Consider the following 15,675-nt stretch of genomic DNA (forward strand, 5'->3'; position numbering starts at 1 on the left):
GCTCCTGCTACCTTGTTGCTCTGCCATCTCACATGTTGGTCTTGTCCTTGTGGTCCGAGATGACTGGGTGCCACACCTACACTCCAGTTAGGTAAAGGAGAGACATGTCCCTTTCCCAGACTTGAGGATTCTACCCAGGAATTCAGTCGTAAAATGGTCATACCTAGCTGCAAGGAGTCTGGGAAATGTAGTCCTTTTAGTTACTACCATGTGCCTAACAAAATTGAGAGGCAGCTGTCAGTTTCTACTATATTCATCTCAACTGTGGGCTTAAAAAAAAAATTCTCCAATCCGAATAGAGCCTGTGAGCATTTTATGTAGGACATCAGCCCTTGTCTCTAGGTATAACACAGCACGTAGTGTTAGGGAGTAAAGCAGGCCTGGTGGGTCTCATCTCCTGTCAGGATGACACCTGCGGCTCACCTCTAGCTTGGAGCTTCTGCTGTGCTGACCTTGTAAGCCCTGAGTCGGGGCCTTTGAGAGAGCTAAAATAGGATCGTAATGAGAGATCTTCCAGTGTTGGCCAAATAAAACGTGGAACAGAAGGTATCTCTGCTTGATACCAAACTAGCTTCCCTATAGGGCTAGGCCAGCTCTGCCCTGCCCTCCCTCCACCCCATATCCTTATGTTATTTAGCGTTGCCCACTAAAAGCCAGAGCTCCCTGCTTAGACATTTGAATATGGATGTTTTGTTTTTAGATACTATTTCCATGAGCTTGTTTATGCCATCTCTACCTGGATAAAAAACATTAAGTAGAGAAGGCTGGCAGGGAGTGGGAGGAAGACAAGAACCCGAATCGCAACCCCTGTGTGACTTGGGGTCCAGCACCCAGCCTTGCTGTCCCATCCCCAGAGGCTCATGTGGCTGCAGGTCTGGAACTTAGGCAGCAGCTTTGTAGGCCAGCAGCACCTGCCCTCTCTGCCCCCTACTCAGGCACAGGTCCAGGGCAATTTGCTCCTGTATGGCCATGTACTTTTGATGGGCTCATGAACCAACACCTAAATCTAAACTTGTTTTATTTATTATGAGAACATTTTATTTGTCCAACTTAAGCTTATTCTTTGAAGAAGGGAAGGGGAAGTAAAAAGAATTAAGATGTGTTATGTACATGTACCAACTCACACAATGAAAGTAATCATGTACTGCAAATATATGCCAATAAAATTTTTTTTGAAATTAAAAGTATTTTTTCTACTACCCCTAAATGTTTCTTTTTTTTGTTTTTGGTACCGGGGATCGAACTCAGGTCCTTGTGCTTGTGAGGCAAGCGGCGGAACCACTGAGCTAAATCCCTGGCCCCGCCCCTAAATGTTTCTTACAAACTACATATTTCAAAGAATTTTAATTAAATGAATATATCTAATGTTGACTTTAAATGTCATTTTCTTTCTTTCTTCCGTGTTTTTTTTTTTTTTTTTTTTGATATTGGGAGTCAAACTCAGGACCTCACACTTGCCAGGCAGGCATGGTGCACTGAGCTACATCCCCAGCCCCCTAAATGTCATTTTCTTTCTTTTTTTTTAGGTACCAGGGATCAAACTCACAATCTTGTGCTTTCGAGATGGGCACTGTGCCACTGAACTATATCCCTGGTTCCTAAATGTCATTTTCAATAGAATTTTCTTCTTTGCAGTTTCCATTTAATCATAACATTTTTATGAAAAGTATTTTCCATTAAATATAGTTTTATATAAATGAAATAGAAGAATACTTGAAAGGGATTCTCTTGTTGCTTTTTGACTCTGTTGATCCCACTGGCTCCTCTACATATGTAACAGCTGGCGACTCTCTTTTCAATAGTTTGTAAGTTTTTAAACAAGTCAGCTGTGTGTGAAATTTCAGTTCTACCCCCTACACTAGACTGACTGTGCTCCAACAACTAAAATTACTTCTGGTTATTGCCATTATGATTCATAGTTACCGTCCGCTGTAAGGGGCTTCCAGCTTATCCGGTTTTTTGCTTTTTTACAAATTTCATTCATTTGTGTCAATCTCAGGGCCTGGTCATTTTTCCTCATTAACTGTTGCTCAAATGCAATTCGGAACGCATCTGCCATGATGTAAGCTTCTTCTCTACTCTTCTGCAAAAGTTCCATCTGGTTTTGAAAGAAAGTTTGGGAGGCGTCAGAGGTAAACCAAACCATTTCTGCCTGAATGCCGCGTCGATGAGCATGTCGGTCTCCCCGCCTCATGCCGACTGCTGCTGGGCTTGCTCTGCTCTATCACTTAGGTTCATCAGTGCCAACAGTTCTAGCCGCCCACCCTGCCTCGGATCACTAGCAGTTTCCCCCCTGCCTGCTAACAGCCTGACTGTCTCACTCCCGAGATAGCCTGTGCCCTGCCCAGACCCCAGCGGGAATGGCCCAACTAGGAAGGAAGGAAGGACGCCAGGGCTGCTTGTCAGTTCAGACCCGGGCCATGGCAGAGTCTGAGCTGTGTAATCTTATGCTTTTCTCAATGAACTGCTAATATCTAGCTAATAGGTTTCCTGTGTACCCTATAGGCTTCTGTACCTTCCAGAGAGGTACAGCATGTTTAGAATCACAGGCCATGTATAGTAGTACCATATTTGTCAGCCGTCATTTGACTGAATGCCTGGCATGTTCCTGGCACCATGCTGAACATTACACTTATTTCCTCCATTCTGACAACAGCTCCCTAAGACATTTAACACATGAGAAAACTAAGACTCACTCTGCCTGATGGCACACAGCTGGTGTGCAGATTGGGGGATATCTGCCAGGAGCTAAGATGTACACCTAGTCTGGTGGTATAAAGATTCCTTCTGCTGTGTCTGCTGCTTTTCAAATAAGCTCTATGCTCAACTCCCCACCAATCAGGTTCATCCTAGTGATCTTAAGCATAAATGCACCATTTTCTTCTATTGTTGTTTTTGTTTTGTTTTGTTTTTTTGAGACAGGGTCTTGCTATGTAGGTCAGGCTGGTCTTGAACTCACTGTGTAGCCCAGGCTGGTCTCAAACTCCCAGTGATCCTCCTGCCTCAGCCTCCCAAGTGCTAGGATTACAGGCATACACCTCCACACCCAGCTCTTCTATTGTAATTTTAAGGCCATATATATAGTTGAGAAAAATGTGAATTTAAGAAATACTAACTACAGGCTTAGGCGAATGATTTCACCTGGCTTCAAATATCACCCCAAGAACTATTTATGTTTAGGAACCAGGTAAACAAAATCTAGTTTATAAGTTATTGCTACATATAACCTGAGCCTAAATCCCATAGCCAATGATTACTACAGTAATCCCCACAGATACCTCCATGGATTCGACCATTAACAGAACACCCAAAGCGTCCACTGTGGTGATGATGCAATACCTCATGTTTGAGCTGAAGAACCAGTTTCCGGGCAGACGCCGCCGTTCTGGCACAGGAACAGGGACTCCCTCCGGGATGGTGGCAGAGGCAGGCTCCCAGCACTGCGAGCTGCAAAGCCAGAAGTGTTACCTGCATCATGAAGTGTGCACAGCCTCAGGCCCCCCACACCCATGCACGTTACTATCCATGCATGCAGCCCAAAGGAACTGGAAAGCAAAACCAGGAAGCCCATGCAGGGTGATCATAACAGTTTTCTGAACTGCCTCTCACTTCAGTTTTATTCTCTTCCCATAGTACTAGTGATTGAACCCAGGACCTTTGCACTGAACTACACCCCCAGCCCTCCTTGTATTTTTTATTGTGAGACAGCTTATTATTATTATTACTATTAATAGTTGCTTTCTTAAGGCTCTACAGTAAGAGAGAGGCTGCACTTATTTCTCACAGCCCAGGCCTCTCTGCATGTGACTGGCCAGCCTCCCAGCTGGAAGCCACCAGCACTGGGGCAGATCTGTTCTGAACCTGGCTCAAGCACAGCTGCCCTGTCACTGTGGGGAAGTAACTGAGCTTAGCCAACCTCTCCAAGCCTCCATTTGATAACACCGCCTTTGCGGCCTCAGGCTTCTGTGAAGGTGAGATAAACAGTGTGTCTGAAAGTCCTCAGCAACTGTGAGCCCTTCCCAGGGGTGAGGCACTACTTGTCACTGCTTCTGATGCAGCTGTAAAAGTGAGAAATGAATTGGTAGGATGCAGCCAGCACATTCCCCAATGTCCAAGAATGTCACGCCCAGAGCAGGATGAGCCAACCTGGGCCATCCTCAGGCCTCTATCACCCCATTGCTGAGTATGGTGTGAGCCCAGAACAGGTGCCAAGGGACAGGAACGGAAACTGTCCCTCCCAGCCCAGTGTGGTGGTACATGGCTATAATCCTATAACTCTGGAAGGCTGAAGCAGGAGGATCCCAAGTTTGAAACTAGCCTGGGCAACTTGGCAAGACCCAGTCTCAAAAAATAAAATAGGCTAAGGATGCATGGAGAGGGAAGGGAGGGGAGGGAAAGGGCAAGTAAAAGATATGTATATGTGACAGCTCCCCAAGATGAATGTATTCATTATGTATTGCAAACATGTACTAATTTTTAAAAGAACAAAAAATAAGAGGGCTGAGGATGTAGCTCAGTGCAAAGGCCCTGGGTTCAATCTCAGGTGTGGCCAAAAACACCAAACAAGAAGCTCCCCGCCCCCTTCAGCTTTCATACACGCATGCGCACCTACCTCGAGACCAGACACCTCCACAAACCCACTTTCCTCCTGACACCTGCTTTCCCGAGCCACCTTCTGCTGTTTGATGTCAAGCATGGCAAGGGCTTCCAAGTACTGTTGGTTCAAAACTAGGAAGGGCCAGACCCGAAAGGGTTATTGGGTCTCCTCTCATCCAGTTATATCTGCACCATATTCTCAAATCCAAGCAATGAATGCATGACAGTCACCACCCCCAAGATCAGGCTGCACCCAGCCTACCTGACAAAGTGAGCATCATGGGAGGCAACAGTATGTGACCCCAGAGAGCCCAAGGCATCATCTCAGCCATTTTTTTTTTTTAAATTGTGAGACATGGTCTTGCTGAGTCACTAAACTGCCCAACTGGGCTCAAATTTGCCATCCTCCTGCCTCAGCTTCCCAGAGTGCTATGATTGCAGACATCGGCCTCTGTCCCCAGCAAGGTGTTCTTTTCACTGGGGAAGCATCTCAGCTTTGCATCCCAAGTCTGCTTCTGCTCTTAGTTCCTTTATAGGAGTTTCAGAAAGGGACCACGTGGGGTCAATCACCCAGAGACTCCGCAGACAGGGGGCCCTAGGCGGTGCTCCCAGCACTGGCTCCCGCGGCTGCACCGGCTCTCCAGGCTCAAGGAGACAAGCTACACGCCTAGGAAGAGGCCCTGCTATCCTGGGGGAGAGCAACCCTAGCTTCTCCCTCTCGCTGCAGGTTAGAGTGCGGGAAGAGGGCGGGCTGTGTCCTGAGCGAACCTACAAGGCGACAACCCTGGGTGCTGAGGCTGCCTCTGCGCCTGCAGACTGATCTCATCTGGAAGCATAAAGGTCCTCAGTCCCGGCCAGTCTGGAGCTCGTTCAGTCCCTTCAAGCCACCACCTGGCTTCTGTTAGGGAGGGAGAATCAGCATCTTCTCTTAGAAATTTGTAAAAATATAGTCAGACGTGGTGGCGCATGCCTGTCATCCCAGCACTGGGGAGGCTGAAGCAGGAGGAGTGCCTCAAGTGGGCTACATAGTGACTGGACTACATAGCGAGACCCTGTCTCTAAAAAAAATTTTTTTGGTAAAATGTTACTAGAAAACACCTTAATATACTTCCCCCAACCAACTTTCATCATGAGAAGGTTCATTATATATGGGATATTTAATATAAAAATGATAGTATATGTCCATATAGTCACACGCACACACATATACACATGCATGTATGTGTGAGGTCTGTGTGGGTAGAGAATTTCTACTTAAGTTCCTCAAGCCTCATGCTCTACCGTTCTGCTTTACACAGAAATTAGATGAGAAGGGGAAATGGGGAGCAGCTGCATAATGTGTGTGAGCTTTTACTTCAGCAAGATGGAAATGTTTTGGAAGTAGTAGGGGCGGCTACACTGTACTCTCAATGCCACTGAACTGTTGACTTTTTTGTTTGTTTCGTTTTGAGATAGAGTCTCTCACTGTGATGCTCCTGGCCACTGAACTGTCACTTTTAAATGTGTTTTTTTTTGCTTGAATTCTTTTATTGGTACATTTTAGGTATATAATTCGTTTACATTTATCATTGGGTGCTTGTACCTGTACATGATGTATCTTGGTTCTTATTTTTTCCCCATTACCTGTGCACCCTTCACCCCTCCACCCACCCTTCCCTATTTACATACTTCGTTTCCTTTTTTTTTTCTTCTCTCATCATTTTTCCTTTCCATTCTTTCCTTTCCCCATCTCCTCCCACCACCCCTACCCCTTTGGAGCTTTTCCTTTTTCAAAGTATCAATTATTCATTATTAATCCTTTTAATCCTTATTTACACTCAGTTTCTCACACTAGAGAAACTATTTGGTATTTACACATGTGTGTCTTATTTATTTCACTTAAGAATATGGCCTCAATGTGCATCCATTTAGCTATAAATGACTCTAGTTTCTCGTTCTTTATGGCTGAGTAGTACTCCATTTTATTAAAAAACCCACATCTTCTTTATCCAGTTTCCAGTTGATGGGCACTTGGGCTGTTTCCAAGCTTTAGCTATTACAAACTGTGCTGCTATAAACATGGGTGCACATATATCGCTGTGGTATGATTCTTTTAATTCTTTGGGGAAGATCCCCAGCAGGAGAATAGCTGGGTCAAATGGGACCTCCAGCCCTAGTTCTCTGAGGTCTCTCCATACTGATTTTCACAGTGGTTGCACCAGTCTGCACTCCCACCAACGATGGAGAAGGGTTCCTTTCTCCCCACACCCCCACCAGCATTTGTTATTGGTTGATTTCTTGATAGCAGCCATTCTTTTTGGGGTGAGGTGGAATCTCAGTGTTGTTTTCATCTGGATCTCTCAAATGACCAGTGATGTTGAACATTTTTTAATATGTTTATTTGCTGCTTTTACTTCTTTGTCTGAGAAATGTCTGTTCATTTCAGATGCCCATTTTTGAATTGGGTCTTTGAATTTGGGGGATCCGATTTTTTTCAGTTCTTTATATATTCTAGATAGTAGCCCTTTGTCTGAGTTACAGCCGCTAAAAATTTTTTCCCACATTGTAGGTTGTCTCTTAGCTCTGCTGGTGGTTTCTCTTGCAGTGCAGAAGCTTTTTAATAAGATGAGATCCCAGTTGTTGATTCTTTCTGCTAGTTCCCGTGCTACTGAGGTTTTGTTCATAAAGTCTTTTCCTATGCCAATATCTTCAAGAGTTCTACCTAACTTATCTTCCAGCAAGTTTAGTGTTTCTGTTTCAATATTTAGATCTTTAATCCACTTCGATCTTAGTTTAGTGCATGGTGATAGATATGGGTCTAGTTTTAATCTCTGGCAGGTTGAAATCCAGTTTTGCCAACACCATTTATTAAATAGACTATCTTTCCTCCAATGAGAGTGGTTGGCTCCTTTGTCAAAGATGAGGTGGCTGAGTGTGTCTGAAGTTGTTTCTGGATCTTCTAATCTATTCCACTGATCCTCAGGTCTGTTTCTTTGCCAGTACCATGCTGTTTTTATCACAGGAGCTTTGTAGCATAGCTTCAAGTTGGATATTGTGATACCCCCAGCCATGTCTCTATTGCCCAGAATTGCTTTTGCTATTCTAGGTCTCTTCTGGTTCCAAATGAATTTTTGGATTGTTTTCTCTAGTTCTCTGAAGTATATTGTTGGAATTTCAATCAGTATGGCATTAAATCTATATAACAGTTTTGGAAGTATGGGCATTTTCACTATATTGTTTCTTCCTACCCAGGAACAAGGAATGTCTTTCCATTTTCCTATATCCTCCTTGATCTCCTTTTTCAGAGTGCTGTAGTTTTCAGTGTAGAGGTCTTTTGCTTCCTTTGTTAGATCGATTCCTAGATATTTCATTTTTTTGGATGCTATTGTAAAAAGAATTGTTTCCCTAATTTCTCTCTCAGTGAGTCTGCTATTTGTGTATAAGAAGGCTATTGTTTTTTGAGTGTTGACCTTATATCCAGCTACTCTACTGAATCTGTCAATTAAGTCTACTCACTTTTAAATGTTAATGTTATGTTCTGTGGATTTCACTTTGATAAATCCTTTAAACTGAAAAAACCTAAATGAAGCTGAGTGTAGTGGTGCTGGTCTGTAATCACAGCACTGTGGAAGGCTGAGCCAGGAAGGACACAAGTTCAAAGCTCAACCTGGGCAACTTAGCGACTTTGTAAGACCTTGTCTCAAAAAAAATTTTTTTAATAAATTGTTAAAAGGGGTAGAGATATAGATCAGTGTGAAGGTCCTGGGTTCAATCCCCAATATCACCAAAACAAAAACAAACAAACATACAAAAACTAGCCCTTTTGTCTCTCTTACAAGTGTTCTTACTATATGACACTAAAAAACTCATCCTTAACATAATATTTAAAAATAATCATCCAAATACCAGCCCTTACCTCCATTTTCAGACTTCAGCATCCTAATTTCTTCTGTTTTCAGTTTCAAATTTTCCGTGAGAACTGCATTTTCACAGTTTAGTCTGAAAATAAAGCACCTTCCAAATAACTACATTAACACTTCCTCATTAGAACACAAAAACATAAATATAATTTTTCTTACTTTAAGACAGTCTAGAATTTACATATGTCACAAAATTAAAACAATGTAAAGGAATGTGGTAAGATTTTAAATGTAACTCTTTTTTTTTTTTTTTGGTACCGGGGATCGAACTCAGGACCTTGTGCTTGTGAGGCAGGCAGTGGCACCACTGAGCTAAATCCCCAGCCCTTAAACATAACTCTTAACCTTTCTGTATGGTTACTTGAGAAATAATCAGAACCAGAAATATTTCTAAGCCAACTATTTTGCATATTCATTCTGTTTAATAAAGTTTTCACTGAAAAATGCAAAACAAAACAAAAGTTTTAATTCAAATTAATAATCATTTAAGATGGGTGTGGTGGCCCATGCCTGTCATCCCAGCACTCAGGAGGCTGAGGCTGGAGGATCATCATGAGTTCAAAGCCAGCTGGGCAACAATACAGAGTTCAACGACAGCCTAGACTACATAGTGAGACCCTGTCTCTAAAAACAAAACAAAACAAAAAAAAGAAATAACATCAAGAATCAACAGGCTGGGGATTTAGCTCAGTAGTTCTGGTGCCTGCCTTGCAAGCGCAAGGTCCCAAGTTTGATCCCCGGTATCAAAAAAAAACAATCAATGAAAAGGATTATATAAAATTTAAAAACTTCTGCACAGCAAGGAAATAACCAACAAAGTGAAGAAACAATCTACAGTATGGGGAAAATTTTTGCCAGCTACTCCACAGAGGACTAATATCTAGAATATATGACAAGGGCTGGGGATTTAGCTCAGTGGTTCTGTTGCCTGCTGCACAAGCGCCAGGACCCGAGTTCGATCCCCGGTACCAAAAAAAAAAGAATATATGACAAGCCAGGCGTGGTAGTGCCTGTAATCCCAGTAATTGGGAGGCTGAGGCAGAAGGATCACCATGAGTTTGAGACCAGCCTAGGCTACATAGTGAGTTCAAGGCCAGCCTGAGCTACACAGCAAGACCTTGTTTCAAAATCCTAAAAAAAGAAAAGAAACTGAAGCAGGATGCAGTGGTGCACCCCTGTAATCCCAACTACTTAGGAAGCTGAGCCAGGAGGACCACAAATTCAAGGCCCACCTAGGCAATTTATGGAGACCCTGTCTCAAAATAAAATACTGTTTGTCTGGGTGTGGTGGCCACAAATTGAAGACCAACCTGAGCTACATGGCAAAGTCAAGGCCAGCCTGAACTACATAGGGAAATGTTTTTTTGAGTCAGCGTCTTGCTATGTAGTTCAGGATGGCTTTGAACTCACTATGTAGCCCAGGTTGGCCTCAAACGCTTAGTGATCCTCCTGCCTCAGCCTCCCAAGTGCTGGGATTACAGGTGTACACCACCATGCCCAGCGATAACAGATTAATTTCTAAATAACTGGCTTTCTAGTAAAATATAATTTAAAGTTATTAAACACTAATAAAAGAGTTGCTTGAAGATGTTTTTGAAAAAGTTTCAGGGCTAAAATCATTTGGAGTGGTGCCCCTGCCTGCCTCACAAGCAAGGTCCTGAGTTCAATCCCCAGTATCAAAAAAAAAAATCATTTGGAAAACATTTCTCTTACACTGTATTCAAAAGTATATACTTTAAAAAATATATCAAAAATATGGAACTTGTAAGTAGATAACCAATAAGAATTTTATAATATTTACACTGAACTCAAAGCAGGAAGCTTAAACTACATCTAAATTACCTGCATTTTAAAGATTTTTCAAGGAAAATTAATGAAGAATAACACAAACCTGAGCGGGAAGAATGCTTGCCTGCCATGTGAGTTCCTGGGTTTGATTACCAGCACCACAAGATATATAAATAAAATAAAAACAATATACAAACCTGTCATATTTTTGAGTCCAAGATTCCTCTATGTTTTTAAATCTATTCTGATCAAATTCTATTTCCCACTGCAAGGCATTTATTTCCTATGGAAAGAAAATCACAGCCAGGGATTTAGCTCAGTGGTTCTGCCGCCTACTTTGTAAGCACAAGGTCCCGAGTTTGATCCCCAGTACCAAAAAAAAAAAAAAAAAGGAAGAAAATCACACATTCATGGAAAATTACTACAAATAAATTATTTCAGGACACTGTAAACAGGTAAAGTAAATCATAATCATTTCACAAAAAAGGTTTAAAGAGAAAAGATGATCACTCAGAAAGAGTCTGTGACATTTGTCAATACATGTGACACGCCTGTTCAGCACTCAAACTCTTGCCAAAGCTCACCTAATATAAAAATTTTCAAATTGTTTTTATTCAAAATTCGCTGGAATGAAGCCAGCCTTCTAGCGCCCCAGGTAGACACCAGGAGCAACATTCGCTCCCAGAAGTCTCAGCCTGGGTGGCCTGTGAGGGGAGGACATCGCAGACAGCAGAAGTGACCGCCTAGGCTGGCTCCTGACTTCCTTTCCAGTGTGCAGGGAGAGTTAGGGCATGCAGACCCTGCCAGAAGCAGAGGCAGGAAAACAAATCGACAACAGGAAGTATGGCTTCAGTAGGCTGCCTGCTGCTATAAATGAAGGCAAGTAACTCATTCCCCGCATGACAATCTGTCCTGACGGCTCCCAGAGGAGGCCGCCAGGGATGGAGGCGTGTCCTGCACAAACGACAGACACATCTACCAGTGTGGAGTGCTGGGCGAACTGCTACTTACATCTTACTGGACTCAACAAGTCTATGCTACAAGTGGCAAATACCTTCTCCAGCAATCTCTTTTGTTCTACAGTTTTCTGAAGCACCGCCTGCGTGTGACTTGTGGCTTTGCCAAGCACTGCCTGGGAGACAGAAATAGTGTTGGTGTAGATCACATTTCTGGTCACGCCTATGTACACACTGAGGTTCATCTTTTCATTTTAAAATAACAGAAAATTGACTTGAGAACTTCACAGGGACAACCATGTGTGGAGAGTTTAATAGCTCAAAACTCAGATCTTGGTTTGGCTCTTTTCTGTTGAATGTAAGAATGAAAGAATGAGTTTTCCACACAAAGAAAATATACACAACAGCATTATTTGTCCTAGTCACAAAGAAGAAACAATTCAAATATTCATCAAATGGTACCTGCATAAACAGAATTGGTACATCTATACAGCAGAATATTATTTGGCATCAAAAAGGAAGAACACATTGATAACATGCTACACATGGGTCAAAAACATGCTAGCTAAAAGAATCCAGGTGCAAAAGAATCTATTTGTATGAAACAGAAAAGGCAGAAAAGACAAATCTATCAGACAAAAAGACCATAGTCACCTGGGGCTGGGGTGGGAATGAATTCTGTCTGGATGATGGAAGTGTCCTAAGGTTAGCATATGGAGTGATGGCTGGACAGCTCAAAGTTTACTAAAAGTAAACCGTACTGTACACATAAACTAAGAGAAATTTATGGTATATAAATTATAAAGCTGTTAAAAATGTAGGCCTCAGGCTGGGGATTTAGCTCAGTGTTTCTGCCGCCTGCCTTGCAAGCACAAGGTCCTGAGTTCGATCCCTGGTACCAAAAAAAAAAAAAAAAAAATCAAGGTCTCAAAAAAAAACCCCACAACTATATTAGGCATTGCTGCCCTTGTTTTAAAAGTTAAAAACAAGCCAGCTATTGAGGTGCACACCTATAATCCCAGCACTCGGAGGCTGAGGCAGGAGGATTGTGAGTTTGTCCAGCCTAGGCTAACTTAGTCTAAGGCTAGCCTGGGCTACATAGTGAGTCCCTGTCTTAAAATAATTAAGTAATTAATTGTTTTTAAAGCTAAAAAAGAGTACTTGGGAGGCTGAGATAGGAGGGTCACCATGAGTTCGAGGCCAGTCTGGGCTGCATAGTGAGTTCAAGGACAGCCTGGAGTACATGGTGAGACCCTGACTCAAATAAATAAATAAATAAATAAATAAATAAATAAATAAATAAAATGCTAAAAACCATACCAATTATTGGAATGTGTAAGAGATAATAACTTCTTACCATGCTTTGAAGAATTTTCAGTGCTTTTTCTTTCCCTTCAAGTTGTCTTTGAGATGCTTCAAGTTCAGATTTTAGAATTTCTACTTCCTGAGGACAGAAATCAAATTAGTCTTTCTATCTGCAAGATAACGCACTTCCCAAATTATCAGTTTGGTCAGCTCACATTTACCACTGGTTGTGAATTCCTCTGGATTTTGTAAATAAACCAGTCAGGCTGAAGTTGAGAGTACAGTTCTAATTAAAAACCCAAATCATTTGCTTTTACATATTTAAGCCATGTGACTAATAATATCCCCAAAAAAATCTTCAGGCCACATAAAATAAGCAGGCGGCCAATCAGACTGTTACAGTAATGGCTGTGTCCCACCCCCTATTACTACGAACATGACTTAGCAGATTGGGCACCTTCTGGACTGGAAGAAGCTGAGAGTCCCACTGTGCAGGCAGCATTTGTAGACAAAAAGCAGAAGCATGTGGATTGGTGGCTGCGGCTCAGCCTTCACCCTATTTGGCCCTGGTATGATCAGCCAGATACACTGATTGGCTGGGACTAAGCTGGTTATTTAAAAAAAACGAAAAACTCCTAAATCCAGCTTTGCTTTTGTTTACGTGCTAAATTACATACAGACTACAAGTATGCAGGCAGCCTGGGTACCGGCCAAATTTAGAATCATTTAAAAGTCACCACGAAAAATAAAAAATAAAAAAATAAAAGTCACCACAAGAATCAAGTCAGGATGAGGTCATGATGTTTAGGGTTGGCCCCAATCCAATGACTGGAGTCTTTTTTATTTTATTTATTTATTTATTTTTAGTAGTGGCAAAGTTTATTTGAAAACATAAAAGTGAAGAGTGAGATAATTCTGCAGAGCAAGCTAGGGCTGAATAAAAGAGGAGAAAGCAGGCCAGGGATTTAGCTCTGTGGTTTTGCCACCTGCCTTGCAAGCGCAAGGACCCGAGTTCGATCCCCAGTACCAAAAAAAAAAAAAAGAGGAGAAAGCAAGATAAAAGTACACCCTGGAGGACACAGGGCGGGCTCGTGTGAGAAAAGCCACGATAGCCCAATGACTGGAGTCTTTATAAAATTAGGGACATTTCTGAGGAGCGACACTCAGTGGAGAAAGCCATGAGAGACAGGGGCAGAGACAGGATTTTGCTGCTACCAGCCAAGGGCTGAACACCAAGGGCTGCAGCAACCACTGGAAGCAGCAAGAGGCACACAGGGCTTCTCCTCTGGAGCTTCTGAAAGGAGCAGGGCCCGCCCAAACCTAGATTTGCATTTGTGGCCTCCAGAACTGAAAGGCAATAGATTTCTGCCATTTGAAGCCACCAGTTTGTGGTATTTTGTCAACAGTCATTTGGACAAGAAGACACAAACACACCAAGGGAGCCACGCACCCACCCAGGCTCAGGCCTCTGACCATGTGAGGGAGGATGTCTTCTAACGCTGGGGAGCAAATGCAGACAGGCAGGTCAAACTGGGCTCGGAGGAAGCACGATGCTCCCGAGGAGGAAAGCAGAGAAGCAAGTCAAAAGCGAGCACGATGACATAAAGCAGGGCATGATGACACAGTAGCCTTTCAAGAGATGGAGGGCATGAGAAACGGGGTTGAAAAGACAGGGTGAGGGATGGTTCAGAGGCTGAACCCAGGCCCAACACCCCAGGCTAATCCCCAGCACCTAACGAAGAAAAAAGAGAATATCTGGAAAACCAGTATTTAGTTTCTCTACAATTTTGGTATGATTTAAGCAAAGTATCCATCGAGAATTTATATATTAGCCAGAGGACATACCTCTAAGGTTTCTTGAAGACGTTGCTGTAGTTCTTCATTTGACAGTTCTGAATTAGAATCTATTAAGGGGAAAAAAACTTGAATATTTTCTTTAGTTAAATAGAGGCATCTGTTTACAAAATATTAAATACAGGCTTTTTGCCAGGCATGATGGTGGCTCACACCTGTAATCCCAGCACTTGGGAGGCTGAGGCAGGAGGATCGTTGTGAATTCAAGACAAGCCTGTGCTACATAGTGAGTTCAAAGGTAGCCTGTGCTACATAGCAAGACCCTGCCCCCCCACACACACACAAAAAGCAAAAAACAGCTTTTCTCTTTCTTTTTTTTGGTACCAGAGATCAAACTTGGGTCCTTGCACTTGCGCAGCAGGCAGCGAAACCACTGAGCTAAATCCCTGGCCCTAGGTTTTCTCTTAATTACAAAAAGAACACAATTGTAATAAACCAGCTAACAATAATAATAAGCCTAAAACATTTCATAGCTGGGTGTGATGGTGCAGGCCTGTAATCCTAGCCCTGTGGGAGGCTGAGGCAGGAGGATCACAAGCTCAAGCCCAGCCTGGGCAACTTAGCAATTTAGCAAGACCCTGTCTCCAAATGAAAAAAAAATAATAATAATAAAAATTAAAAAGGGCTGGGGATGTAGCTTAGTACAAAGGATCTGGACTCAATTCCCAATATAAAAAAAAAAATCACAAATTTTGAATGAAAGGATGTCTAAAAAAGTACTCTAATATATAAAACTTATGTTAATGAATTGGTTAATTACTATATCAAAACATGAATGTATAGAAAAACATGAATGTTGGTGAGTAAATTAAACAGATGTTGGTGTTTGGCTTGAGCTTGATCAGTGTAGTAATATGAATGGCTAAGAAATAAATCTGGGCCCAAGATTTAGCTCAGTGGCACTGTGCCTGCCTCACAATCGCAAGGTCCTGAGTTTGATCCCTGGCACTGAAAAAAAAAAGAAAGAAAGAAATCTGACTTTAACTTCTTTCCAAGGAGAATAACTGACTAGATATCTCCTGTGACTTCAATTATTCTCTCCTCACTATAATCAACAAGAAATTAAACTGAGCTTTGTAAGAGCTGCATTTTTGTTTCCATCTCACTGGCAGGAAAACACGTGAAGGTGATAAATTATAAGCAAGAGTACAAGAAGTAGTAAGAGGAAGAAAATAATTTCAGAAAGAATAATTTGAGGGACACCAAACATTCCTCAAAACAATTTTTTCTTTGCTGTTGTGAACTTTCATTGACACGACAGCACACAAGGCAAGGTT

General features: G+C 42.3%; 1 protein-coding gene across 6 annotated transcripts in view; it reads right to left on the reverse strand.

Annotated features, from left to right (window-relative positions):
* Ccdc125 (coiled-coil domain containing 125) overlaps positions 1 to 15,675 on the reverse strand; it is a 37,496-nt gene that overhangs the window by 9,190 nt on the left and 12,631 nt on the right. For 5 of the 6 annotated variants that reach the window (XM_087189484.1, XM_087189482.1, XM_087189480.1 and 2 more), the window contains 8 exons: positions 14,390 to 14,448; positions 12,597 to 12,683; positions 11,338 to 11,415; positions 10,481 to 10,566; positions 8,492 to 8,574; positions 4,613 to 4,728; positions 3,340 to 3,447; positions 1,924 to 2,098 (listed from right to left, as the gene is read on the reverse strand). In XM_087189484.1, coding sequence (XP_087045610.1) covers positions 1,924 to 2,098; positions 3,340 to 3,447; positions 4,613 to 4,728; positions 8,492 to 8,574; positions 10,481 to 10,566; positions 11,338 to 11,415; positions 12,597 to 12,683; positions 14,390 to 14,448 — 792 coding nt within the window. The remainder of the gene's footprint in view (positions 1 to 1,923; positions 2,099 to 3,339; positions 3,448 to 4,612; positions 4,729 to 8,491; positions 8,575 to 10,480; positions 10,567 to 11,337; positions 11,416 to 12,596; positions 12,684 to 14,389; positions 14,449 to 15,675) is intronic. The other variant, XM_087189485.1, reaches the window with a different exon arrangement.

Source organism: Heterocephalus glaber, unplaced genomic scaffold, assembly GCF_053883595.1.
Source record: "Heterocephalus glaber isolate CG9 unplaced genomic scaffold, H.glaber_assembly_v1.0 deba00001542, whole genome shotgun sequence".
Lineage (NCBI taxonomy): Eukaryota > Metazoa > Chordata > Mammalia > Rodentia > Bathyergidae > Heterocephalus > Heterocephalus glaber.